The sequence below is a fragment of the Neomonachus schauinslandi genome, chromosome 1, assembly GCF_002201575.2.
Source record: "Neomonachus schauinslandi chromosome 1, ASM220157v2, whole genome shotgun sequence".
In the NCBI taxonomy this organism is placed as follows: domain Eukaryota; kingdom Metazoa; phylum Chordata; class Mammalia; order Carnivora; family Phocidae; genus Neomonachus; species Neomonachus schauinslandi.
The window spans coordinates 212209651-212235454 of NC_058403.1; the positions used below are offsets into that span (position 1 = coordinate 212209651).

Here is a 25804-nt window from a genome sequence, read left to right on the forward strand (position 1 = left end):
TCCCGCCAGCTGAGACATTACTGAAGAAGCAGAGGGTGGGAGCAGAGCCCGTTGGAGAGTCTGGGTGGGAGGCTTCCAGCAAATCACTTGGCTCTCCCGTCCTCAAGGCCCATCCACGCTGTAGCCATTGTCATCTTCCACCACAAGGATGGACACATTGTGGACACTTGGGCTGCAGGGAGCGTGGGCGTGCAAGTATCTGTTCGAGTCCCTGCAAATCAGCTTTTTTTTTTTAAGATTTTATTTATTTATTTATTATTTAGAGAGAGCGTGAGCGCACTTGTGAGCACAGGGAGGGCAGAGGGAGGGAGAGAGAGAATCTCAAGCAGACTCTGTGCTGAGCATGGACTCCATCTCACAACCCTGAGATCATGATCTGAATCGAAACCAAGAGTCGGATGTTCAACCGACTGAGCCACACAGGGGTCCCTCAATCAGCTCTCTAAATACAAAACAAAACAAAACAAACTTAAATAAATTGATCTTAAAGGCTGGGATGCCTGGCTGGCTCAGTCAGTTAAGTGTCTGCCTTTGGCTTGGGTCATGATCCCAGGGTCCTGGGATCGACTCCCACACTGGGCTCCCTGCTCGGCGGGAACCCTGCTTCTCCCTCTGCTGCTCCCCTTGCTTGTTCACTCGCTCTCTCTGACAAATAAATAAATAAAATCTTAAACAAATTTTATCATAAAGGCAAATCTACATTGCTGCCTTAAAAAGGAATGAGGTTTATTAGATATGCGGTGAAAACCGTATTTTTTAGGAGGTTTAAATTGGACTCTGGCGCTCTTACTCTTGGTTCAGAAGGGCCATCAGCAAGCATTAGAGGTGTGAAAGACCTGTTAGCACCTGAAAGACTTTCTCCTGACTTCAGGGGAACCACAAACAGCTGGAAAAGGTGGTCTTTCCATCAACCCCCCAAATCACAGTGGGAGTCCCACCTTTTGGGAAACCCTGGATTAGGGGACGGTGCTCTAACCCTAACAAAAGGTGGTTTGTGCTGTGTGGCCCTGGGTGAATCACCTGAACTCTCTGGGCCCCAACTCCTTTATCAGTAAAATGTGGGGAGGGGCGGTGGCAATTCTGTGAAACGGAGCTGTGAGGCTCACATGATATTGTGGATGGGTAGCGGGGTGAGCCTCAGCCCCGTAATAACGGTGTCCAAGAAACGCCGAGTTTTTAGACTCTACAAATTCACTTAAATCCCGATTCTTGCCCCCAGCCTTCCCCTGGCTGGCGGGAAACCCTGGGGGCTGACATTCCTGTGTCAAAACCTCCTCCTCCCCAAGCATGCAGGAGGTGGCCCTGAGCAGCGCCTCTGGGCCCCGCGTGTGCCCTGAAAACTCCCCCACGTCCGATTTAGGACCCTTCCCTAGAACACCTATAAGGAGGCTCTTTGCAAACTGTAAGGAGACGTCAAGAGGGAGCTGGAAGGCACGGCGGTAACTTTCTAAGGGGAGGAGAGCAAAGTCCAGAAAAAACACGGATGCCAAGAGTGAGAACAACACCAGCTACCACCATATCAGCTAGTTACCACTGCGTAACCATGTACAACAAACTCAGTGGCCTGAAACAGGTTTACTGTCTCACGGTTTCCCTGGGTCAGTAACTTGAGCGCAGCGAGTCACTGGGTTCTCAGTCTCACGAAGCTGCAATCAAGGGGTCAGCCAGGCGGCATTCAGAACGCCAGACCCTCTTCCAGGCTCAGGTGGTTGTCATTCCCATTGACTTGCTCAGCTCCAGATGCCGCCCGCGGTTCCGCACCACGCGGCCCCCCGTCTGGACAGCTCACCCAGGGCCAGCAGCAGACTCTCCTGCTCCAGTCGGCTAAGATGGAGCCTCGTTGCAGAATGTGCATGTGCCCATCTGGGCATCCTGCCCAACATGTGGATCCTGATCCTGCTGGGGCTGAGGGGCGGGGCCTGGGACTCTTCATTCCCAACAAGCCACCAGGGGAGGGGCCGCAGGTCTGGGGCGATGTCTGCAGTGTTCCCGACTGGACTTTTCATAGCAAGGCTCTTATTTCACCGGATGTGGGCACGAAGAGGGCTGAGCCCCAGGAGGAGGCATGAGAAATGGCTCCTTGTCCTTTTCTGGTCCGTGTCCCCCCGGCACCCCCCCCCCCCCGCCCGCCAACATCCTGGCTTTCTGCTGGTGGGGAAATGGCCAGTCAGCGGGCAGAGGCATGGCATGTGGGTGATGGTCAGCCTCACCTTGTCCCTTTGAACCCTGATGCCCTTCGGACCTGCCCCCTCCACCCCTCCATGCCCCCCCCGGTGGGCCACAGCCCCAGACCAGGAGTGGACACGTGCCCCCCACCCCCACACCGCTGAATCCTCCCCCTGGGAATTTGAGTTTGAGAACAAGACGAGCCCTCGATGGGGCCGGGTGTGCACGATGTGGAACCTGGGAGCTGTCAATGGGTTTGGTTTTTTTCCTGCCAAGTTAGAATGAGAGAGATGGATAATAAATTCTTTTTTCTGAATGAGCCAGCCCCAGTGTGTTCCTGTGACTCGCAATCAGAACCACGTGGGCTTACATACTGTAGGATTCTGTGCATGGGAAGCGTCCGCAACGGCAAATCCAGACACAGAGGGTGGATCTGCGGCTGCCAGGGGCCGGGGGAGGGGATGGGGTGTCTCTTGGGGTGATGGAATATTCTGGAATTAGGGCTGATGGAGGCACAACTCTGTGAATGTACTACAAACTACTGAAATGCACACCTGAAAAGGGTGGATTTTATGGTCAGTGACTCGATCTCAATGACTCTTTTATTTTGAATTAAACTAAATGTCAGCTCTGGGGCTGCCTGGGTGGCTCGGTCTGTTGAGCATCTGCCTTCAGCTCGGGTCATGATCTCAGGGTCCTGGGATCGAGCCCCACGTCAGGCTCCCTGCTCAGCAGAAGTCTGCTTCTCCCTCTCCCTCTGTCACTCTCCCTGCTTGTGCTCTCTCTCTTTCTCAAATAAATAAAATCTTAAAAAATAATAATAATAAAATAAATTAAAAAATTTTAAAAACTAAATGTCAGCTCTGTCTCCCATCTGCCATTCGACCCTAGGGCGAGATACTTCACGGGTTTGGATTTCTCTTTCGTCCTCTGTAAAACTGGAAATACAAATGGACACATAATCCCAGCAGGTAAATGCAGGAGGGATGGAGTGAGAAGCACCCCCACTTGGCAGCCATCAGAGGGTCCTGCTTTCGGGCACGAATCCCCAGTGTGTGAGTCCTTGGAGTAGTACTGGGATCTGCATGGAGACCCTCCCCACCACTGCCTGGTCACAAAGGGGATGATGGTAACTCCCCGGTGGGGAAACCCCAGACGCCACATCATCCACGCCATCGGGGTGTGCGCCCTGCGAAGGACACGGCATCTGGGCTGTGGTCCCCCGGCCCCCCGGCCCCCCGACGCAGAAGCTGAACCCAATTGTGTGGACACACCAGGATACCCAGACTGTGGGTCATTCTACAAAAATACCTCTTAAAAGGGTCCAGGTCGTACGACGCAAAGATGGGGAACAGTCCAGGGTACAGCAGGCTAAAGAGACAGGACCCCAGAATGAGGGTGAGATCTGGAATGTTCTTTACTACAGAGGATGCTGTTGGGGACAATGACCAACACTGTCTGTTATTAATCGGTGTCCACTACCCAAGCTGGGTGAGTGCTCTGAGGGAGGGACGCCCTGCATTCGAGGAAATGCACTGGGACAGATTTAGGAGAAGGGGGTGGGGACAGACAGGGAGAAAGGGACGAAACACATGTGACACGTTAGTGTTCACAGAGCACATGAAGGGTTTAAAAAGTTCTTCCTGGCGTTCTCAGAATGTTTCCGTAAATATGAAATGATGTCCAAACAACAAGTTAGGAAACAGTGCTTTGTTGAAGCACTGGGCGGTGTCCCCATCTGTCCCTTGAGAGCCCGCCCGCCCGCTGCGAGCCACTCCCTCCCCTCTTCCTAGGGGTCTCTGGTCCGGGGGACAGGCGCCTGGCGTGGACTCAGGATGCCCCTTGTGTCCTGGGCCACCGGTAGAGACATTCCTGCGGCCCCTGGGAGCCACGTGTCCTTGAGCGACCCCTGCCACCCCTCCTGGAGTGATCAGAGCGCCTCTCAGACGCCAGCAGTGTGCTCTTGCCAAAAACAGAGGTCCACTCTGCTCCCCGGCAGTGGCCGTTTCCTCCACAATGAAAGAGAGGAAAACCAGAGCACAGATGGGGGGGCACAGGCTGTTCCTGGAAAGAGCTGGGTGGCAAACATTTTGGGTTTGGCAGGGCACAGGGTCCCTACTGCTCGGCTCACCAGCAGCTGCAGGGGAGACGTAACCAGGTGGGTGTGGCCACGTGCCGATAAAACTTTATTTACAACCACAGGCAGCTGGCTAGACCAGGGCCCCGGGCCCTCCCAGTGTTCCGAAAGGCCCCTGTGAAGGTCTGCGGTGGTGGAAGCCGGGGAAAGCTTTGTGTCTGTCAGCAGGAGACTGGGTGAGTAACTCCAGGCACTTTCCAGGGACAGAACACCATTCGGTGTTGAAAAGGGCCACGTCTATAAGGAAAACTATAAAAGCAAGTTAACGCAAGCCCGGGACGGTATGTCGCTGTCTGTGGAAAACGGTCAGGCCGTACACAAAACGCTCCCGAATACTGTCCATGTGTCCCTAAGGATGTATGTAAAAACGCTTTTTATTAATTTTTATTTTTTTAATATATATTAAGTCCTCTCTACCCCCAACGTGGGGCTCAAACTCACAACCCCGAGATCAAGAGTCTCACGCTCCACCGACTGAGCCAGTGGGGCGCCCCTAAGAGTGTTATTTAAAGAACAAAAAAGGGGCGGCTGGGGGGGGGCTCAGTCAGTTAGGCGTCCGACTCTTGATCTCAGCTCAGCTCTTGATCTCAGGGTCATGAGTTTGAGCCCCGTGTTGGAGCCTACTTTAAAAAACAAAAAGAGGAACAGAAAGGCCAGAGACAGGGAACAGTGTCTCCGGGGAGAGACGGAGGTGGTCTGGAGGGAGGCTCACTCGTGTTTTATCGCCTCAAAACACAGACACCTGGGCAGAAGTCAAAGCCCACAAGGTGACCCCCCCGCGGTCCTCATGGAGGTGACAGGGCCCTTGCTGGCACACACTGGTCCAGGTCATTTGCTGCCGCTGCCCAGGGTAATGACACTGAGGCTGAAGCTCACCAGCCCCCAGGGAGCCCACGGAGGCTTCCCAGCCACCCTCCAGGGGCCAATGACCTTTCCGAATGCAAGTCAGGCCTCATCCCTCCTCTCCTTGGCCCACCTCCTCCCACGGTTCCCCATCACATTGAGATGCAAACGTCCCCCAATTCCCTCGCCTCCTCCCTCTCCCCCCATGGCTCGCTGGGCTCCAGCCACACAGGCCGCTCAGAACACCAGGCACCGTCCTGCCCAGGGGCCTTTGCACAGGCTATGCCCAATGCCTGGACCACCATCCCTAACTTCCAAACGGCGTAACCCTTGTCATTCCGATTTCACTCAGAAGCGCTCTTGAGGGAGTCTCACTGTCCACTCCCCATGCGTTTCCACTTTTCCGTCTTCCCCCGCGGACAGTGCAGCCCCTCCGCGCATCCCCAGGCCCAGCATGGCCCCTGGCACATGGCAGGGGTGGCAAAGGGCAGCGAGGCAACGTTCGAGTGAGACTTGCAAAGAGCCATGCAAACAGAAAGACAGCTGAGCCCCGAACAACGTGGGTTTGGACGGCGTGGGCCCACCTGCCCGCGGACCTTTTACAAGACAGCGCTGTGATGGATTTCCTCTTCCTGACTGGAAGTTCAGTAACTCTGTCTAGCTTGCTTTAGGAGCACGGCAGGTAACACATGGGCTGATCGGCTGCTCGTGCCAGGGCGAAGGCAGACTCCGGGAAGGCCAACGTTGTGGGAGGGCTCTTTTTTTTTTTTTTAAGATGATTTCCCTGGTTTCAGTCAATGGAACTTTCTGGGTAAGCCACCTTCCAGCCCTAGGGGTGGGAGGGCAGCAGGGAAGGGATACAGCTTGGGAAGAGGTGGCCGTGACCCTGGAGCTGGGGGACCCAAGCAGTACCCGCTCCAGGCCCAGCCCGCACACCTGGGTGGGCCCCGCACTCTGGGAACCGGGTCCCTGCCCACCTCCCCCCCCGGGGGGGGGGGGGGGGGGGCAGCGCACCCCTCCGCCTGCAGGGCGGCGTCCTCGTCCTCCCCGCGGCGGCCACCGGAGGGCGCCCGTGAGCACCCCCGCGGGGGGCGGATCACACAGCTCACCTCCCCGTCTCCCCCCTGCTCCCGCGCAAACCCCAACAGCCGAGACCACGTGTGGTCCACCCCGTACCCAGAACACCCAGAACGTAAGCTCCCGAGGACACTCCTTTGTTCTCCCTGAGCGTCACAGGGCCGGACACATGGACGCTGTCAGCTGACTGACGAACGGGGTGGACCCAAGTGGGGTCAGCCCCGGATCGGGATCCTCCCCGTGGAGCGGGCAGGCAGTGGGAGCTCCCCGGCCTGGAGCAGAGACCTGGGCCCCATACACCGCCCCCAAGTGACCCAGTGACCACGCCCCGGCCACGACCTTCTGGAGCCTGGTTTGGGGCTGGGGTGGGCTTTCGCACAGCCCGATGCCCCCCATCCTGGGTGGAACGTGTTCCCCTCAAATCCATGTCCGCCAGAACCTCAGCTCGGGACCTGATCGGGAAGGAGGGTCTGTGCAGGTGTGCTGTTGGGATGACTCGGTGCGGCACACGGGTGGGCCCTGACGCCACGCCCGGGGCCAAGAGCATGAGACACAGAGAGGCCGCCTCGGGAATACTGAGGCAGAGGCGGAACCCACGAAGCCAGGAGAGGCCCAAACAGAGCCCCCACGGCCTCCGAAGGAAGTAGCCCTACCCACACCCTGACCCCCAGACTTCTGGCCTCCAGCGCTGGGAGCTCATCTGCTTGCTGCTTTAAGGCGCCCTGTCTGTGGTCCGGCTGCCTCAGGAAACGCGCGCACTTCCCGGTCCCACGTGACAACAAGCTGGTTTGCACCCCATCTGGCAGCTGGGGGGCAGGAGGGTGAGGGTGCCGGGCATGGCGGGGGTGGCAAGGGCCCCTCAAGGACTGCAAAACCCCTTGAGAGCGGGTACAGCCAAATCTCGACCCCAGCCCCCGGACAGGACACGCGAGGCTGATCATTCGATATGGCTTTATTTTCTGATCGTCCAAGTGCGTCCCACAACCGGCCTGAGCTGACGACCCGCCCTGGGGAGGAAGGACACCGACTCGGCACCAGCACGCGTGTGTGGGAGACGATGAGCCAATGCCAGTCCCCGCGTCCTGCCCCCCAGAGGTGGCCGGGCTGGCTGGGCACTCGGTAAACAGTCTCTGGGGGAAGACAGGCCACCCAGCAGGGCAGAGAAGGGGGGACAGACAGAAGAGCCCGTGCCCCCCAGGCCCCCCGCGGGCCTGGGAGGCTGGGAGGGCAGCCCTGCTGGGGGGTCGGGCTTGGCGAAGGCAGGAGGCCCACGACAGAGTTGGAGACGTAGCCCCCAGGAGCCCGAACCCTGCAGCAAGTGGCGAGCTGGCTTCTGAGGGCTGGCTGGGGGCACACGGAGGGAGCGAGTCCCCCTGCTCCGCCGCCCCTTCCGTGAAGGCCTCCCTGGAGGCTGGGGCTGGTGCCCAGAAGCCGTTCTCCCTCATCCCGACCCTCCCCTCAGCACAGAACACCTAACTGATTATATTGCTAATGAATCGGTATGCCTGGGTCTCCCTGAGATCAATCTCAGCAGCGCTAGACGCCCCCTCTGCACCCCTTCCCTTCCAAGGAGCCTGATTTGTGGGGTTCAGGCCTGGACCTTCCTCCCCAGATCCCGGGTCCCAGGACGGGCAGCCCCGTGGGGCCCGCGGCTCCATCTTCTCCAGCAAACGGTCTCCCTCGACCCGCAGCCTGGACGCCCTCCTAGGACACGGGGGCGCCAGTGGCCCCACAACACACCTCCTCTCTACAGATGAAGAAACGGAGGCCCAGAGAGCCCGAGGTAAGGTGCGGAGGGGTAGGGGCCTCCTTTCCCTGCGGCTGCCTCCCGCCCCAGGGGCTCCAAAGGCACCCAGGTTCCTGGGGTCAGGCCCGAGCTCCCTGGGGTGCGGCGGGGAGGGCAGAGCAGGTGGTGAGAAGCACACGTGAAGACGAACGGCGCAGGGAGCTGGACCAGGGAGGCCGCGCGTCTTCAGGGCACCGGCGTCCACGGGGGCTCGAGGGAGACGCATTCCAAGGCCACACCCTGAGGCGGCTGCCCTCAGCCCCGGCCAGGGTCGGGGGACACAAGGCTTCCGAGGGAGGGGCCAGAACCTGGGGACCCTTCTTCAAACAGGAGGAAGAGCATCCGAGTCACCAGAGGGGGATCGGGGCAGTGTGGCGGGCAGACCCGGGCCAGCGAAGGTGGCCCCCTGCCCCTCAGCCTGCGGTCCCCGCTCAGCATCGTGGCCGAGGGGAGGGACGCGGAGGCCCTGCTGGGGGCATCTCCTCGGTCATCCCGTGGCCGGCGAGCCCTGAGGGCAGTGGGGCTGCCTCCGGGGCTGGGGGCTCATCTGCAGACTTGTCCCCAAGTCCATGGCCCGGCCCCGGGCCCTCCACCAAATGCTCCTCCAGGGGAGTTCAAAGGACAAAAAAGAGAAAGAATCCCCCAAGTCCTCAAGAGCAACACAGAAAAGCTCTGTAATTCAGGGTTTCGGCCGCTGAGCCAGGGGTGGAGCCCTGCCCTCCTGCGGGCTGCAGCGCGGGGAAGGGCGGCAGGCAGGGGCTCGTGGCGCCGGGGAGGGGCCACGTCACTGCGTCTTGGCCTTCACGAGCAGTCTCTGAACTGTTTTGTATAGGAGGTCGAAGTGCTGGGGGCAGCGGGAGGGCTCGTGTGAGGTCGGGGGCACACCCGCCGCGAGGAAGGCCCGAGGGCTACCGTGGAGTCACCCGCTTCTAGGCAGGGTGGGGGCCGAGGACTCACCTGGCCTGGTCGACCCCCCACCCCTGCACAGGGGGCCTTGTCTCCCACCTGAGCCTCCACCTGCTCACCTGGACTGCTGTGTAGGCCATCCCGAGGTAGGCGCCGATGCAGACGGCCAGGAGCAGGTCGAAGATGGCGGGCTTGACCCTGAGGGGCAGGGGGTGGGGGATTGGCAGGGTCAGGGGAGGGCCCACCGCGGGACCACGCGCCCCGGGGCCGTGACCCAGGGGCATCACGGTTCCGATGCAGCGCGACTCACCTATAGGCGTTCATCACTTGCTTCAGCTGGTCATAGAAGACGAACTCGGGGTCCCTGCAGAGAGAGTGCATTCACCCGACGGCCGGGCCACATCCCGTGGCCCCCAGAAACCAGACCGCCCAGAGGTGCCACCAGCCCAGGAACGGGGTATGCCCCCGACCTCACACGAGCCCTCCCGCTGCATCTTTGCGTGCACGAGGCTGCCACTGACCTTCCTGGGGAAGGACTGGCCTTTATGCTGAAATAACCTTTCCCCTGTTGCTTTTTTGAGTGTCAAATCTTACTCTTTAAAAATGAAATAGGGGGCGCCTGGGTGGCTCAGTCATTGAGCGTCTGCCTTTGGCTCAGGTCATGGTCTTAGGGTCCTGGGATCGAGCCCTGCATTGGGCTCCCTGCTCCGCGGGAAGCCTGCTTCTCCCTCTCCCACTCCCCCTGCTTGTGTTCCCTCTCTCGCTATGTCTCTCTCTGTCAAATAAAATCTTTAAAAAAATTTAAAAAATAAAAATGAAACAGGGGGCGCCTGGGTGGCTCAGTTGTTTAGCATCTGCCTTTGGCTCAGGTCATGATCTCAGGGTCCTGGGATTGAGCCCCGCATCGGGAAGCCTGCTTCTCCCTTCCCCACTCCCCCTGCTTGTGTTCCTGCTCTCACTGTGTCTCTGTCAAATAAATAAAAAAAACCTTAAAAAAAAAATGAAATAGGGAGAGGGTACCTGGGTGGCTCAGTTAGTTGGGTGTCCAACTCTTGGTTTTGGCTCAGGTCATGATCTCAGGGTCGTGAGATGGAGCCCCGCATCAGGCTCTGTGCTCAGTGTGGAGTCTGCTTGAGGCTCTCTCTCTCTCTCTGTCTCTGCCTTGCCCCTCCCCTGCTGTGCACATGCACTCTCTCAAAATAAATAAAATCTTAAAAAAAAATGAACTAGGGTGACTCTATAATGTTCTACTGGTCCGGAGAGCATTTCTACCGAGGGAAGACGATCATGGTCTGGGAATCAGAGACCTGGCTCCACAGCTGTGGGTCCACTCTGAGCCTCAGTTTCTTTTTCTGTCCAAGAACCCTGACTCCCAGGCACACCATGAGTGGGGAGAAGGCAGAGAGCCAGCAAGGGGCACCAAGCAGTGTGGGGATATCTCCTACCTGCGGGCACCTGCAGGTTCCCCTCCTACCACAAGGCCCTGCGGTGCTAGCTTGGCCCAAGGGGGTTGGAGCATCGTGGGGCAGATGGGGGACCCAGGGCACAAGTCACCTGACACCCCAAGCACGGAAAGACCAGAGGGTGGGTGGGAGTATAGGGCTGCCCAATAAAACAAGACATCAGTTATATGTGGATTTCAGACAAAGAAGAAATTGGCTCCTAGCATAAGTCTGTCCCACACACTACGTGAGATAACACTGAGGAAAACCTCATTTATGTGGAATTCATGTTTAGTCGGATACCTGTACTTCTTATTTATTGTTTCGTTTCTCGTCCTCTGCTTTTACTTGCTCAACCTCGCTCCCGGGGTGCGAGACTCCAGAAATGCCTGCTCCCTGGCGAGCCCGAGTCAGGCCACGGGACACTCGCAGGGGAGCGCCTGACTCACCGTTTGTCGGCCTTGATGTGATGTTGCTTCACCTCCTTCAGGTAGCGGCTCAGGTAGTGCTCCAGCGTGCTGAGGAACGTGCCGTCCTTGTCCACCAGCTGGGCGGCCCGTGGCTGGTTGGTGAGCCAGTCCATCACCGAGTCCAGCTGCTCCTGCTGGATCTGCTGCGGGGGAGGGGCGGTGGTCACGGGACCCCCCCCACCTCCCCACCCCCGCCCCCGCCCCGCGGCCCCCCCGCCGTTACCATCTGCTCCGTGAAGACCGGCATGTCTGGGGGGGTTCCCTGTGGAGAGAGGAGGGACGGGCCCTGAGTCTGACCTGCCGGCTGGGGGCGCGGGGGCTGGCGGGCGCGGGGCGGGGGGGGGGGGCTCACCTTCTCGGTCAGGTTGTAGATGACTCGGGTCAGGGCCTCCGCAATCAGCCTGGTGTTGCGGGTCAGAATCTTAGAGTCGACCCGGGACCTTTGGCAGAGTCGACAGAAACACGTAAGTATCTAGAATCCATGTCCGTTAAAATCACCAAAAAAGCACAATCAGATTTCCAACGATAGTAAAAGCAAGAAAAGCGCAGCGTCCTCGGGGCGGGCGCCTGCCGAGCATCCGCCGAAGGACTGCTGGGCTCGGGGCCTGTTTCCTCAGCGCGGACGTGGGGGTGGCCGGGGGACCCACATCCACCGTGGTCGAAGGCAGAGCTGAGGTGATGCCGTGTGGCGTGAACAGCGTTCCCCGCGTTCACCCCCACCCAGAACCTGGGAACGGGGCCTGCGCTGGAGGACAGCCCTATGTCAGACGGCGGATGTCCTCATGCGAAGGGGGAGACCATCTGTGGCCACGGGGGCAAAGACTGGGGAACCACAGGCCAGGGGACACCCAGCACCACGGGCGACATGCAGACCCGTAAGAGGGGCTCGGGGGCAGAACAGCGCTGACCGCTGATGGGAGCAGGCCGCCGGGGCGAGCGGGGGTAGCGCTCTCCTTGGCTCTCACTCCCTCCACCCTGGAATGCCCTTCTCCTGGCCCACGCCCCTCAGCTCCGGCACCAACTCCTCCAAGAAGGCTTCCTGATGCCTCAGGAACAGTCAACACCCCTGCCCACACCTGTTCTCTCTCTGGGCCTCCTCCAGGCCCAGCTTCTCATCCGCCAGCAGACGCACGGCCAGCAGCTGGGCTGGGCCCAAGGCTGGCCAATGAGTGCACGTGGCCTGACCAGCCCAAGCCCAGCTCCGCGGCCGCCATAAAACCCCGGCCCTGCGGAGGGCTGGCACACCACCGGGAGAGGCGGACGGGGTGAAATCAGAGGTGCCCCGCGTCTTGACGAGAGGTAATGTGAGGAGGGAAGGGCGGGCAGGGCTCCTTGAGGAGGTACGAGGAGAGAGCCATGCAAAGGCCCAGGGGCAGGAGCTTCAGCCTCTGAGCCACAGGGCAGGCCAAGGTGCCCAGCATCTGAGGGTCACGTGTGGGGTCTGGACATCACACGTGGGGGCCAGGGGACCGCAAACCACTCACACGTGACCCCCTGTCCCTAATAAGGGGGGCTCAGTCACCCGATCCCGGGTCCCACGCACCGGACTCAGGCCAACCACCCTCCCCACCACCCGCATTTCGGGTTCGTTCCCTGCAGGCGCCTGCGTCCACACCGCGGCCCCTGAGATGGATGGCACACGGCAGCAGTGGATGGAGGGGAGGCCGTGCCTACCTCACGTCCATGATGCTGCTGCGCTGGCCGTCGCGGTGGCTCTCCAGGTGGGACAGGGTGAAGGCAGGCAGCCGGCGGATGGCGAAGCGCTCGTGCTCCCAGGCCAGGATGTCCTCCGCCAGGTTGATCTTCTTGTGCACCATGGAGAACCGGACCTCTGGGAACTGGTGGGCGGCCACCTGCGTGCGGGGGCGCTGTCAGGGTGGCGCTCCGCCCTGTGCTCCTGGCCCCCCGGCCGCCAGTCTCTGTGGAGGGGCCCCCCAGCCCTGGCTTGGGCCACGGATGTTTACACGGGGCCTTGACGGCCAGGAGGGTCCCAAGCCGCTCGCCGAACGACCCCAGCCCGGCCCCCAGCTCATGGGTGCCACGGCCCTGGGTCAAGCTGTGGGCAGGAAGGCACCTACCACCTCCAGCTCCCGCAGGAAGGCGTGCTGCAGCGTCCCCTCCCGTGGCGGCTTGGACACGTGCAGGTGCAGGCTGTTCCCCCGGCCCACGGTGTCCAGGCACAGCACGAAGGCCACGTTGTCCTGGAGCAGGCTGGAGTCTGCGGGGCAGGCAGGGCTGGTTGGGACGGGCAGGAAGCAAGGGCCCCGGCCCCCCGACCCCCGGGGGCCACTCACCTGTGTGGTCCAGGTTGTCTTCCAGCCAGCGCTTTGTTCCCTGGTAGTTGAACTTGCCCCCTCCAGAGGCGAAGAAGAGAAGGTTGTACCTGGGATGAGCAGAGTGGGGATCAGCTTTGAAGGACAGTGACCAGGGCCCCGACGAGCAGGTGGTCTGCCCCCAAGTACTGAATCCTGGCCAGCTGAACCTCTGGGGGGCAGAGCCGTACCCACGGCCCCCACTCACTCGATGCCGGAGCACCCCCAGCTCTGACCACAAATGTCCCCAGATGGGCCCCTGCAGCCCCGGGGTGCAGGATCTGGGCGGGGCTCAGCCCCAGGCCCACGTGGAGGCAGGGGAGGGTGGCGGGCCCTCCATACGGACCCTGTGACTCCCGGGGTGTGCACGCGCCCGCACCCAGCGGCCCCCCCGCAGCCCCGCCCGCGGGCCGTCGCGTACGCCGCGTGGGTGCGCTTGTAGGTGTACAGCCTGGAGAAGAGGCGGGCGAGCTCCAGCAGCACAGAGATGCCGCTCCCGTTCGAGTCGGCGCCGTGTGACAGCCACTGCAGGCAGGAGGGAGACAAGGCCGGCAGTCAACCCCAGCTCTCACCCAGCACCTGGCTGCCCCGCCCGCGCAGCCGGAGCCGGCTCCCAGCAGCCCCACCTCGCCTCCGGACCACACGGCCAGTGCGCGGCTGACATCACGGCCCCACTCCAACCCCCAGGGGGACGGCACCCCGTGTCTGTGGGGCTGAGCCCCCAGGCACCCTGGGCCCTTCCAGAGCTCCTGTTCGCTCCCCAGCACTCTGCACCATGCCCCAGAGCCCAGGGGGCTGCCTCCGTGTGGTCTCAGCGCCTGCCCCATGCTGCGCAGCACACCCCTGCACTGGAGGAGGGTCGGTGCGGGTTCCCTCCACTGCGGGAGCCCCCCGACTCATCCGGATCCCACGATCTAAAGCAACATTCCCGGGGCGCCTGGGTGGCTCAGTTGTTAAGCGTCTGCCTTCGGCTCGGGTCATGGTCCCAGGGTCCTGGGATCGAGCCCTGCATCGGGCTCCCTGCTCCACGGGGAGCCTGCTTCTCCCTCTGCCTCTGCTTCTCTCTCTATCTCATGAATAAATAAATAAAATCTTAAAAAAAAAAAAAAAAAACTTTTGGGCGCCTGGGTGGCTCAGTCGTTAAGCGTCCGCCTTCGGCTCAGGTCATGGTCCCAGGGTCCTGGGATCGAGCCCCGCATCGGGCTCCCTGCTCCGCGGGAAGCCTGCTTCCCATCCCCCCGCCCCCAGCTTGTGTTCCCTCTCTTGCTGTGTCTCTGTCAAATAAGTAAATAAAATCTAAAAAAAAAAAAAAAAAAAGCAACATTCCCGACAGCATGATAATTGGACCTTGGGACCCTCCTGAGGTTACGGTTCGTACACCAGTATATCACGTGTTGATAGTATTAAAATGTAGGGGGCGAAGGCAACATGATGCTCAGGGAGGGAACCGGACACAGAAGCCACACGGGGTGTGAGTCCACGTGGGTGACACGTCCGGAACGGGCTCATCCGCGGACGGGAAGGGGGCTCAGGGGGCGGGGGCGAAGGTGGGGAGTGACCGTTGATGGGGGTGGGGATGCTCAGGGGGGGACCCGGACATGGAAGGCCACGCGGGGTGTGAATCCCGGCGGGGGACACGTCCAGAACGGGCTCATCCACGACAGGAAGGGGGCTTGTGGGGGCCGGGGGCTGGGGTGTGACTGCTGATAGGGACGGGGCTTTGTTCTGGGGAGAAGAAATGTTCTGGAATAGATGATCATGGTTGCACAACTCTGTTCAGTGTTGGACTAAACTACACGCTTTAAAAGAACAATTCAAACGTTCTGTTAATTCTACCTCAGAAAAAGTAAATAAACGCTCCGCAGCAAGCGCTGGAGGAGATTTGGACAAAATAATCTCACAAGGCTCCTGGTCGGGGGTGAGGGAGACTGAGGACCAGGCTGAGCATTCTGAGGTGACCGCTGAGGCCCTGGCCTCCCAGGCGGGGTGGTGCTCGGAACAGCCGTGCACCATGGGTCCCTCGGTCAGGACCTCATGCCAGGCTGCCCCGGGGCAACCTCTTTGCTTCAGCTGATTTTTCTTCCAAAGCAAGACTTTCCTGATGAAGAGCAGGCACCGTTCGCACTCTGCCGTGAGCCCTGACCTCGCTGCTGTGGCGGCGGCTGAGAGCATGGCCCGGGGGGAGGCCCTGAGACTTCCCTCCCCAGAGGGCAGCTTGCAAGGCTGACCCTCGGCGGCATCTGGAACCGGACTCCTGGCTCCCACCACCCTCGCTGCCGGGGGGCTCGGGTCCCTGACATGTCTGTGCAGACACGAGGTTCGGGCTGAGCGCCTGCTCCCCTCCCGGAGTCTGGGGTCCGGGCCCAAGCCGGGCAGAGGGGCCCGCGAGACCAACCCCCCCAGAGAACCGGGCGCTGGGTCTCTGCCGGCCCCCTGGAGACCACACCTCACACACGCAGTCCCATTGTTTGGGGGAGCTAAGCGCGTCCTGTGGGACACCCCCGGAGAGGACTCTGGAAGCTCGCGCCTGGTGTCCCCGCCCCTGCCCCCCACGCCTCTGCCCTGAGCTCATTTGGCCTCCTGTCCTCTCTGTATAAACCACGGCCGTGGGGTCGACCGTCTGCTGAGCCTGGGGGTCCTCCTGGCACATCCCCGCACCTGGGCCTGGGCCTGGGGATGGACACAGACACCTGGCCTGGCCACCGATCTGCGTGGGACTCCAGCCATGAGACCCGCCTCAGATTAGCCTGTTTCTGCTTCACGAGGACGCCCACCCCCGGGGTCCTTAGAGGGTGGGTACTGCTGCTCCAACGGACGCTCCACCCCGGAGCTAGGCCGGAGCAGCGCTGGGGGGGGATGCCATGCCGCTCCGCAAGCGCACACATACTTACAGGCGCTACTCCGAAGGCATCATAGTGCGCCACGATGACGATGGTAGGAAGGTCCTCTCCACCCAGCCCTGTCAGCCGCCCCTGCAGAGAGAAGGTCTGTGAAGGGCCTGCTGGCTGGGGCCCCAACGGCCAGAAACAGCCCAGGCTGCCCTCCCGGGGCAGGGCAGTATTTCTGGCTTTGCCGGCTCTGTCACGGACGATATGTGAACGAGTGGCTGTGGCCACGTGTCAATAAAACTTTATTCACAGACACAGTGAAGAGGGCCGCCGTGTGCCGACCACCGCTCTAGCGTGCAGCCCCACCCGGAAACCCGCCCGTCCTTCCTAGCTGAGCCCCAAGCCACCGGTGGGCCCAGCAGGAGAGCTCGGCTAAGGACGATGAGGAGCCAGTACGGAACGTGGCCACAGTCCAGGTCCCAGCGCCCGCGCCCTGGATGGAGTCTCATCACACATGAACTGGGTCTCGCTGAAGTCACGTGGGTGACCAACGAGAACGACCTTCTGTCAGCAAAGGCCTCGGCCTCCATGCCTCCCGTCCGAGTGCTGGTCGCGGGGTGCAGAGGGGTCGGGACAGCCCGGGCCAGGGGTCCATGCCAGCACGCGGCTGAGGCCCTGTTTTCCTGATTTTCGCAACCAGAGGGCGAGCTCTGCAAAGACCTTGGCCGTGTTGGAGGGGAAGCTGCTGCCAGCCGTGGACACACTGCTGCCCCCACGGACTCAGGGCTCTTACCCCGACAGACGGGCTGAGGCCAGCGCTGAGGAGGCCAGCCGAGCACCCCCACCCGCACGCAGACAACAGGATGGCAGAGGGCTCACAGTGCTGCAAAAGTGGGCGGCCAGGCTGGCAGGCTGAAGCAGACCCCCCAGTGGCGAGGAGGACCCTCTGCAGCCTGCCTGGCTCCGGCTGCCACCGACCCACTGCAAATCAGACCAGCTGCTCGGCCCGACCTCCGGGAGCCTGATTACAAGGACTCTGCTTACTGGGGCTTTCTCTGCCCAAATTGCCATGATCCGCACACAATTTTAAGAAACGTATTCCTTCTAGAATTTCACTGATAGCTTAGATGCTGCAGCGGCTTCCCCACATCCTGGATCGGCCCGTCCAGCCCCACTGACCACCCTGCCCTGCCTCCTCCGCCGGTCTGTGTGGGCAGCCCACTGCACCCAGAGCTGGGCACTGTCCTCGCTGCGGCAGGCCTGCAGCCTGGACGTCCAGGTGCCCCCGCACTCAGGGACAGGGCCGCTAGGGGACGGTGCCCGCTGCCCCGGCAGAGGCCTTCTCCCACTCTAAGTGCCGGCTTGCTGCCCTCAGACCTCGTCCCAACTGCCAGTGAGTTCTTCCCGGAAGGAAGGGCATCTTGCTGCCTCCTGCACACAGCGAGGCTCCGGAAGTGCTCACAGAGAGGCGGACTCACTAGTTCCGGAGAGGGAAGGGGAGGCTGCAAGTGTGGCTCCACCCAAGCCCCACCCACAGCCGCACCCCAACACCAGGTGGAGGCACAGCAGCCTTGCACCACCTGGTGTAAGCCACTGGGGCCTGGGGCCCAGCACGTCAGTGACAAGTGCTCGCTGAGGGCCTACTGTGCACCAGGCGCCAGGTTAGGCTCCGGGGACACAACAGAGACCACGCGACGAAGTCTCAGCGTCTCCGGCACTTGGGCTGATGGGAAAGAAACCGATGACCCATGGCTCCCAAATGGGTCGAGTGGGACCATCACTCAAAGAAAGTGAAGCCAGGGACAGGGCAAGCGTGCCAGCACGGGACTCCGGCTCCAGGTTCAAACCAACCTGTGGCTTTTCGGGCCCGAGCCCAGGCGTGTACAAAGGCCTTGCCTGGAGGACTCCCAGGGGAGGCCGCCCCCCGCTCTAGACTTGGGCACACGGGCACGCTGTAGGCCGGCGGGCTGCCACTGAGCACTCGGCCCCTGGCTGGGCTCTTCCCATGTTTGTGCCCCTCGCCCTGTGCCTTCATGGCCGGGGGCTCTGCCAGCGTCTCTCGGGCTGTGTCCGGGGAGACCTCCTCACTGGGGTGGGGGCCACACTGGATGTGACACCACCACAGAGCAGACACTCCCCACCTCACCGTTTTCCACTCCTAGCCCTCCCCGCCCTGGGTCCACACCACTGCCAGAGCCTTCTGTCCAGCCCCGCCCCCCCCGCAGCTGCCAAGAGGGCCGACCCCCCACACGGGGGAGGAGAGAGCAGCAGAGTCAGGGTCTCCTCTGGCCTAGACGCTTGCTTACACCACCACCAGAGGTGATTACAGGCTGAACTCTTTCATGTTTGGCTTGTTGCTTTAATTGGATACTTCCATATCCAGAGCTCAGTGGAGCTCTGAACAATAGGGGCTGTGTAGCCCCAGAAAGTTCTGAGGACTTCTGGGAAGGCAGCACTGGAGGGACTGTAATATGATGAGAAGGAGCAGCCACTGTGCGAGAGAGAGCTCTCTCTGAGTCAGGGACAGCCAGTGCAAAGGCCCTGAGGCAGGATGAGGAGGCTCGGTGTGCGGCTGGGGCTGGCGGTGGAAGATAGGAGATGGGCTGGCAGTGGAAGATAGGAGATGGGCTGACAGGAGAGTCGACCCAATTTCCCTATCAGAAGCTCCCTCCGGGGCGGGGGGAAGAGGTGGGGGGTGAGCTCAGGGAGCTTGGGTGCCCCCTCCCCAGGCCCCAGTGCGGCAGACAGGGCCGGGCACTCACCTCCACACTGGTGATGAGCCAGTCACTCACGGCCTTGCTCTGGACCCCGCTGGTGACCATCTGGAAGCCATTGGCAGTGGCGGTGTGCAGCAGCACTGAGGACGGGTGGGGGAGGTCAGCCCAAGCCCTGGGGGTTCCCAGGCCCGAGCCGGCCTCCCTGTGGCCCCCACGCCCCTGATGGTAGGGGTTCGGTCCAAGCCCAGCTGTACGCAGAAGCGACCCCGTGGCCTGGAGCACAACGTGGAGACTGGGCACGGGGAAGAGCCCGGCGACCAGAGCGAGAGCTGCTGAGACCGCTGCCCAGCCCCAGGCCGGCCGGCAGGTGCGACTCCCAGGGCCTGCCTCCTGTTCTGCCCACCACTTCCATGGGGACGAGATGTCAGGCGGGTCTTTTCCGGGGCGTTTCCTGGACTACTTCTGCTAGCCCATTCTCCACAGCCACCAGCCCCTGCGCCAAGCTCGTGGACGTCCCCGGTCCACGGGGGGCACGAGAAACCTGTGTCCTCCTCTCCCCGAGGATGCTGCTGCCCCACCCTGATGGGCTCCAGCACGATGGTGACACTGAGTGTCCTCAGCAAGTGCGACAGACAAACCCCACAGACGCCCACAGGCTCCATAAACCACCCAGAGGCTAGCTGGAAAACACCTCCCTCCAAATTAGTGGTTCTCAAGGTTTTGTTTGCATGGGATCAATGGTGGGGTGGGGTGGGGTGGGGTGGGGTGGGGTGGGGGCTGCAAAATGCAGAGTCTTGGCCTCGACCCGGAGACGGTGGCGCAGCGGGGCGGGGGGGGGGAGGTAGGGCCTGCTAACCCGCGTGAGACAGGGCCCCGCAAACAGCCTGGCAGGGCCACAGCCGGCCCCACTCCTGCAGCCCGAGCCCACCTTCGGCGGCCGAGGCGGAGCCCTGGGCGGTGGATGCGGCCTGCGTCTGCTCATAGATGGACAGCAGGGCCTCGTCCTCCACAGCAAAATATACAGGGACGACCGTCTCCATGGCCAGCATCTCAGGCTCGGTCTCCATGAATTGCTGTGGAAGAGACACATGTTTAGGGGCTTCTAGCCTGGGGGAGGGGGTGCCCAGGGGCTGTCCCTAGAGTGCAGGCATGCTTATTCTGAGGCTAGCTAACAAGACTAGGATCATGCTGGAAAAGAGGCCGAGAGTACAAACAGGACAAGGACGGAGGAACGGGTGGGGTGGCAATGCCCATGGGGCCCCCAGACGGTACCCATAGGGGAGGAAGCAGGTTGGGAGAACGGGCGAGAGGGCCAGCCAGGTCTGGGGTCAGATCTGGTGTCACCGGGGGCTGCTCCCAGCCCCACTGGCCATCACACCCTCCTCTGTGAGTGGGCGGCAGATGCTGGCACCCTGGTCTGATGGAGGGACCCACACACACAGTGGGCACAAGGTGCCCGGCACTAAGCTGGCCTTCGGTAAGCCTGAACTCCCCTCCACTGCCCCACAGCTGCTCCTCATCTGCAAAAGCATCTTCATCCGAGGCGTCTCAGGGGATCCTATCAGACGCCCCCTCCCCTGGCACTGTGGACAAGGGGCGGGTCACTCTCTGTGGGGCGTCCTGGGCGCTGGTGGAGCTGAGCAGCGTCCCCAGCTCCACCCGCTGGATGCCAGGAGCTCCCCAATCCTAATGAGCACAGATGTGCCCAGACACGGCCCAGGGTCCCTCAGAGACAGGATCTGTCTAGCCGGGAGGGGGCAATGATGAAGGCAAACAGGCACCGTCCTGCTTCCTGAAGGGCAGAGGGCACAGGAGTGTGAAGCAACCTGCCCAAGGCCACCTGGCTGACTGCAAACCCAGTGTTGTTTCTTCCGTGGAAGGTGAGGGTGCAGACTCACCCGGATGACGTCCTGGGGCACAGCGGCCATGGCCCGTGGCAGGATGATGACCACGGCGCCGGCCGACTGCCGCAGGGCCTTCTGGTACTGCTCGTAGGAGAAGTCCAGCAGCCGCATGAGCACGCAGCGACGGCTCAGCACGTCCGCGTCGATGGTGCGGGCCTCCGTGTTGAGCACCGCGTTCCGAGTGCCTGCAGGAGGGCAGGGAGGGCCTCCCTCAGAGGGGCACCGGGGCCCCACCTGGAGACCACCGACATGTCCTGTTACTGGGCGCTGGACAGGACCACGTCTGCCAAGGCCAGCCCCTCACTGCTGGTGAGTCACGACCCCCTCTCTGGGCACTGTGGGGGGCTGAGCAGCATTCCCCACCTGCTCGGTGCCGCCTGGAGCTCTCCCAGTTGTGACAATCACAGATGTCCCCAGACACTGCCCAGCGTCCCCTGGGAGAGGATCGCCCCAGTCTACATCCAAGGGCCATTTCCCACCTCTCTTCAGAGAGCTGAAGAAAGCTCCAGAAAATCAGGACGAGTGCTAGAGCCGGAGTTTCCAGGCAACTGGACCCCACCCCCCACCCGAGAAGTGGCGGGTCAGAACCAGGGCGGCACAGACAGCTTTTCAAAGGCCAGTAGGGGTCTCCCCCAGACACAGGGCACCCGAGCACTGATGTTAAACGCAGGACTAAGGAGCGCGCTACCACCTACATCACTTCCCACAGGCGCTGGCACGTGGCAGGCCCTCGGGGGCCCTCTGTCCCCGTGCACTGCTGGGAAAGGGGGCTCGGGCAGCTCCTGGGGTCACGGCACTCAACTGGGATGCTGCCAGAAATCCAGGTTTTACATCCAAGCACCCAAATGCCAAAGGTAAGCAATGATTCCAAATGTTTCAAAAGCTGCAGGCTGACCCAGGATGCACAAAACAAGCAAACCACGTTGCATGTGGGGGCTGGACGTGCCCCACCCTGCCCCCCGGGGTCTCCAGTTTGGGATGCAGACGGTAAGCACTCAAAAGACAGATGCAAAGAAGTGGTCTGGCTTCCCAAGGGGAGCCCAGCCTGGCGGTCCTGGAGGTCCAAGCTGCAGGGGGAGGCATCGTCCGTCCACACAGATGGGAATCTATGCTAGGCCACGGGGGCCCCCCAGGTCCCCACCTCTGCTTTCCAGGAAGGTGCCATCTGGGAGAGCAGGTGGGTGGGAGATGGCTGGCTTCCAAGGGAAGGTGGGGCTGGGCAGGGGAAGTGGACAGCGTCCCGGGTGGGAAGGCCATCTCAGGAGCAGGGGGCCTGTGACCAAGGAGCAAGGGTGGGCCATGGGTCCCAGGGCTGGAGGGGGTGCTCCCTGCCTGCACTCCCCCAGCCCTCCAGGGCCTTTTCTCTGATTTAGGCCACCAGGGTGGAAGCCCCAGGAGGGCTGAGCAGGGAGAGGGCAGCAGGACGTCCCTGAAGCTCCCGGAATGCCGGGAAGGCCCCTCCCCCGTGCCCCACCTGTCCTGCGCGCTCAGCCTCCCGGAGGCCCTCCACACCAGCTGGGGGTGGAGACACCGAGGGCCGCCTGTGCAACCTACTGTGTGCCAGGCTCCGCAGGCCTCAGGCAGGGCAGGAATACCCACTTTCCAGAGGGAGGGAGCCAGACAAAGGAAGGGGGAGAGCAGAGCTGGGTGGACGTGGGCACCCCCCACAACCAGGGCAGAGACCCTCTCGTGCCGACTGAAAGCTGGAGCCGGCGCTCTGTCCGGACAGGAAGAGGTCAGGCTGGGCAGACGCCACAGAGGTGGGTGCTGGACACCGGGACAGAAGTCACCGGTTCTCACCACAGGCCCGGACCCAAGCAGGGGTGGCAAACTGCTCCATCAAGGGCCAGAAGGTCAGCCCTCTCCCCTTGTTGACCACACCGGCTCTGGCTCATCTACTCAGTTCTGCTGCCGGAGACGCACGCCAACCAGTGGGAGGGGCCGTGTGCCAGTAAAACTTTATTCACAACAATGCGTGGAGGAAGCTGACTCGGGTGCTGGGAGGCTGACGGCCCCAGCTCCCGGGGCCTCGTGTTAGCCAGGGGATTGAGTGAGACGGCGAGGAGCGGGGCCGCTCAAGGCAGCAAGGGCCCACAGCAAGCGTCACCCCAGGAGGGCCAGAGTCTGCCAGCAGGAGGGGTGAGGTCACACCCCATGGCCTTGTACCTGGTGGATCACCCTCAGCCCTGCTCACACTTCAGCACGAAGAGCACACGCCTTTCCTTCCCAGCAGTCGTCAGCTTGCATGTCTCAAGAGAAGTGAACAGGAAGTTAGGAAAGACCCAGAACAAGGGTTGCACCAGGAGGCGGGGAGCCTGCAGGCGTGGAGAGGGCGCTTAAGACACTGGGGAGCCCGCAATCCGCGGTGACCCAGCAGAGCCGCTCTTAGGACAACACCAGCCGGGAGAGGCCCGGGGCTCTCTCCAGCCACACCAGAGGGGCCTCGCCTCCAACCACCTGCACCCCCTCCAGCTTCTCCCCAGGTGAACACACCTGCTGTGACTGGCAGGGGGCCAGGAGGTGTGTGAGCTGCACACGTGGGGCCTCATCCAAGCTTTAAGAGCCGGGCCACAAGCAGCACTTGGCTGAGGCAGGTGTTGTCCCTCCCACCCCAGGCCCATGCTCACCCCCAGAGCTCAAGGTCTTCACGGAGGCCACACGTGAGGCAGACAGCATCTGGGCTTCTTAGTAGAAGCAACAGAGACGAGGGCGCATAGGCGAAGATGTCAAGTCACAGAAAGGAACGGGAGGGAATCCCAGGCTTAGGGACAACAGACTCAGGAAGGGGAGGAAGAAGAGAAAGCAGTATGGAAACCAACTCGGGATCCGGAGAAGCGGGTTATCTCAAGTCCTAGGACGTGGGTGTTCGGGAGGGCAGATTCCTCTGGGAAACCAACAAAAGCTCTAGACCAGGACGGCAGCCACCAGCCACACTTGGCTATTCCAGTTTATTACGACTGTACAACACTCAGATTTCCCCTCCTGCCTTGCCCGAGCCACAGCTCAAGTACCCAGCGGCCTCCTGGGGCTGCCGGCTCCCATATTAGCACACAGCACACATCCACCGTCACCCCAGACAGCGCGGGTAAAGACCATTCCTCCAGGGGAACGTGAAACATTCTGCAAAAACGTGCCCACCACATCAGGGGGCTCCTGGTCTTCCCTCCCACCCCTCCCGAGCCTGGGCCCTCAGGTTTAAGGGCATCACTCACCCATGGCCTGCCCGCTCGGCACCGTGGGCACGCAGGGCCGGGTGGTTCTCTGTGGGGGGCATCCTGCGCGCTGTGCGGTGATGAGTGGCATCCCCGGCTCCCACCCACTCGATGCCAGGACCCCACCCTCCACTTGTGACAACCCTGAAGTCATCACCCAAAGACCCCTGGGTTGACAACCACTTCTCTAAACAGCAACAGCCTAACTTTGGGGTGAGGAGGGATCTGAGGGGAAGTCTAGACATGTCTCCAGGGACTGGGGCTCCCCAAGGACTTGGCTGGGGTCCACGGGGCTCAGAGCTGAGGAGAAGCAGAACTGGGGAGGGAGCTCCTTTCTGAAGAGGGCAGAGTCTGACTCGCAGGGACCCAAGGCACCAAGCTGGAAGAAAAACCAGAGGCCAGCAGGTTCTGGAACACCAGATACAGCGACAGCCGGGCAGAGATGAGAGAATTTAGAATTCAGGCTTAGGGGCTGGGATCAGGACCTTGACAGAAGAGGCAGGAGGGGGCAGCAAGGAGCTGTGCTGGATGCAGGCCCAGGAGGTTGAGAGAGAGGACCGAGCAGAGGCCAGAGACAATCCAGGATTCCTGGAGAGAGGGAGCAAGCGGGATACCCAACGCTTGGGGACAAGGAGGCTGAGCCCAGGGGGTGCGTGTGCACCAAAGGAAGGGACAGCACACAGGGTCCAAGGGACCCCCAGAAGCTCACAGGCATGGGGACTGAAATGGGGAGGGGGCCTTGGCTCAGGAATCTGAGGAGCCCGATTCCTGAGCTGGGCCCAGAGAGAAGAGAGCCGGGAGAGGTGGGCCTTGACATGAGGCCAGGCCTGGGTTAATGATCAGAGCTCCTGAGCCCCCAGGGGAGCAGAATACTGGCACTCAACAAAAAGCACTGGGGTACCCGTGGGGGGCCGAGAACGGTCAGGGCTGGCTGGACCTGCCCATCGGGTGCCCCGGCCTGGCAGAGACCGGGCAAGGAGGCTCGTCTCCAACTTAGCTCCCAAAGTGGGAGCTCTGGGCGCAGGGGCATGACCCAGTGAGGATGGGCACCGGGGTGGCGTCCAGGGAAGGGGGCCTGGGCAGTGCGACTCTGGCCCGGCTCGGAATCAGAGAGAGGGGACCCAGGCAGGGTCCAGGCGCAGAGAGAGCTTGGCCTGCGGGTCGGAGCTGCGGGTTCTGGGGCACGTTGCCCTTGGCCGGGGGCCGGGGCTGGGGGAGCCAGCGCTGAAGGTTCCGGGGGCACTGGACACCGAGGGCTGGGGGCGTCGCAGGGGTGCAGGCACGCAGGCCCTGACTCGTCTGGGGTTGCCTACGGGTCTGGGGGGCTCAGCGGGGTCTGGGCGCGGGACTGCAGCGGGACGGGCCGGCGCGGCGGGTCCCGGGGCTCGGGGGAGGCCGGGGTGCACGCACCGTAGGGCTGCCCCTGCAGGTCGTACTGCTGCATGCGGTAGACGGTGAACTCGTGCGCCGCGTCGGCGGCGGGCAGCGGCGGCGCCACGAGCAGCAGCACCGCGGGCAGGAAGACGATGAAGCCGAGCGGCAGGCACGACGCCTTCAGCATGTTCTCCAGCACCTCGCCCGCTTCTTCCAGCATCCTGGCCGGCGGCGGGGCCGCGCGGGGCGGCGGCGGGGACGGGACAGCGGCGGCGACGGCTCCAGCGGCTCCAGCGGACTCACCTCAGCATGGGTAGCTGCCGGGGTCCTGCGGGCGCCGCGCCGGGCAGCCCGCGCCTGCTCCGGGGTCCTACGGGCACCGCCACGGGCCGCCCCGCCCGCCGCGCTGCCTCCGGGGAGTTGTAGTCCTCCTGGCGCGCGCGGAGCCTCCTGGGGGTGGTAGGCCCGCTCTGTTACTTCCCAGTGGAGGACGCCGTGATGGACTGTGTGGCTAGACCTAAGGATGAAGTTTCACGAATACGCGAGTCAGAAAAATACGGAGACTTTAAAGCAACTATTTGCAGTGGAACTTTCTCAAACGCTGTCTTTGTGGCGGGGCGGGGGGGGGGG

General features: G+C 62.0%; 1 protein-coding gene across 2 annotated transcripts; it reads right to left on the reverse strand.

Moving 5' to 3' along the window:
- Window positions 1-7164: 7164 nt before the first annotated feature.
- NCLN (nicalin) lies at window positions 7165-25488 on the reverse strand. Of its 2 annotated transcripts, none has more exons than XM_021705067.1 (15): window positions 25211-25488; window positions 20583-20773; window positions 19613-19757; window positions 18730-18824; window positions 16031-16111; window positions 13561-13664; window positions 13122-13210; window positions 12906-13045; window positions 12502-12680; window positions 11180-11267; window positions 11051-11089; window positions 10807-10967; window positions 9226-9279; window positions 9035-9113; window positions 7165-8853 (listed from the first exon to the last, which is right to left on the reverse strand). In XM_021705067.1, exons 1-15 carry the CDS (start codon window positions 25392-25394, stop codon window positions 8794-8796), a joined length of 1689 nt encoding a protein of 562 aa, XP_021560742.1. In that variant the 5' UTR covers window positions 25395-25488; the 3' UTR covers window positions 7165-8793. The 2 variants fall into 2 exon arrangements, with proteins under 2 accessions (XP_021560742.1, XP_021560741.1); XM_021705066.1 differs by having other exon boundaries at window positions 10807-10970.
- Between the last annotated feature and the right edge of the window lie 316 nt (window positions 25489-25804).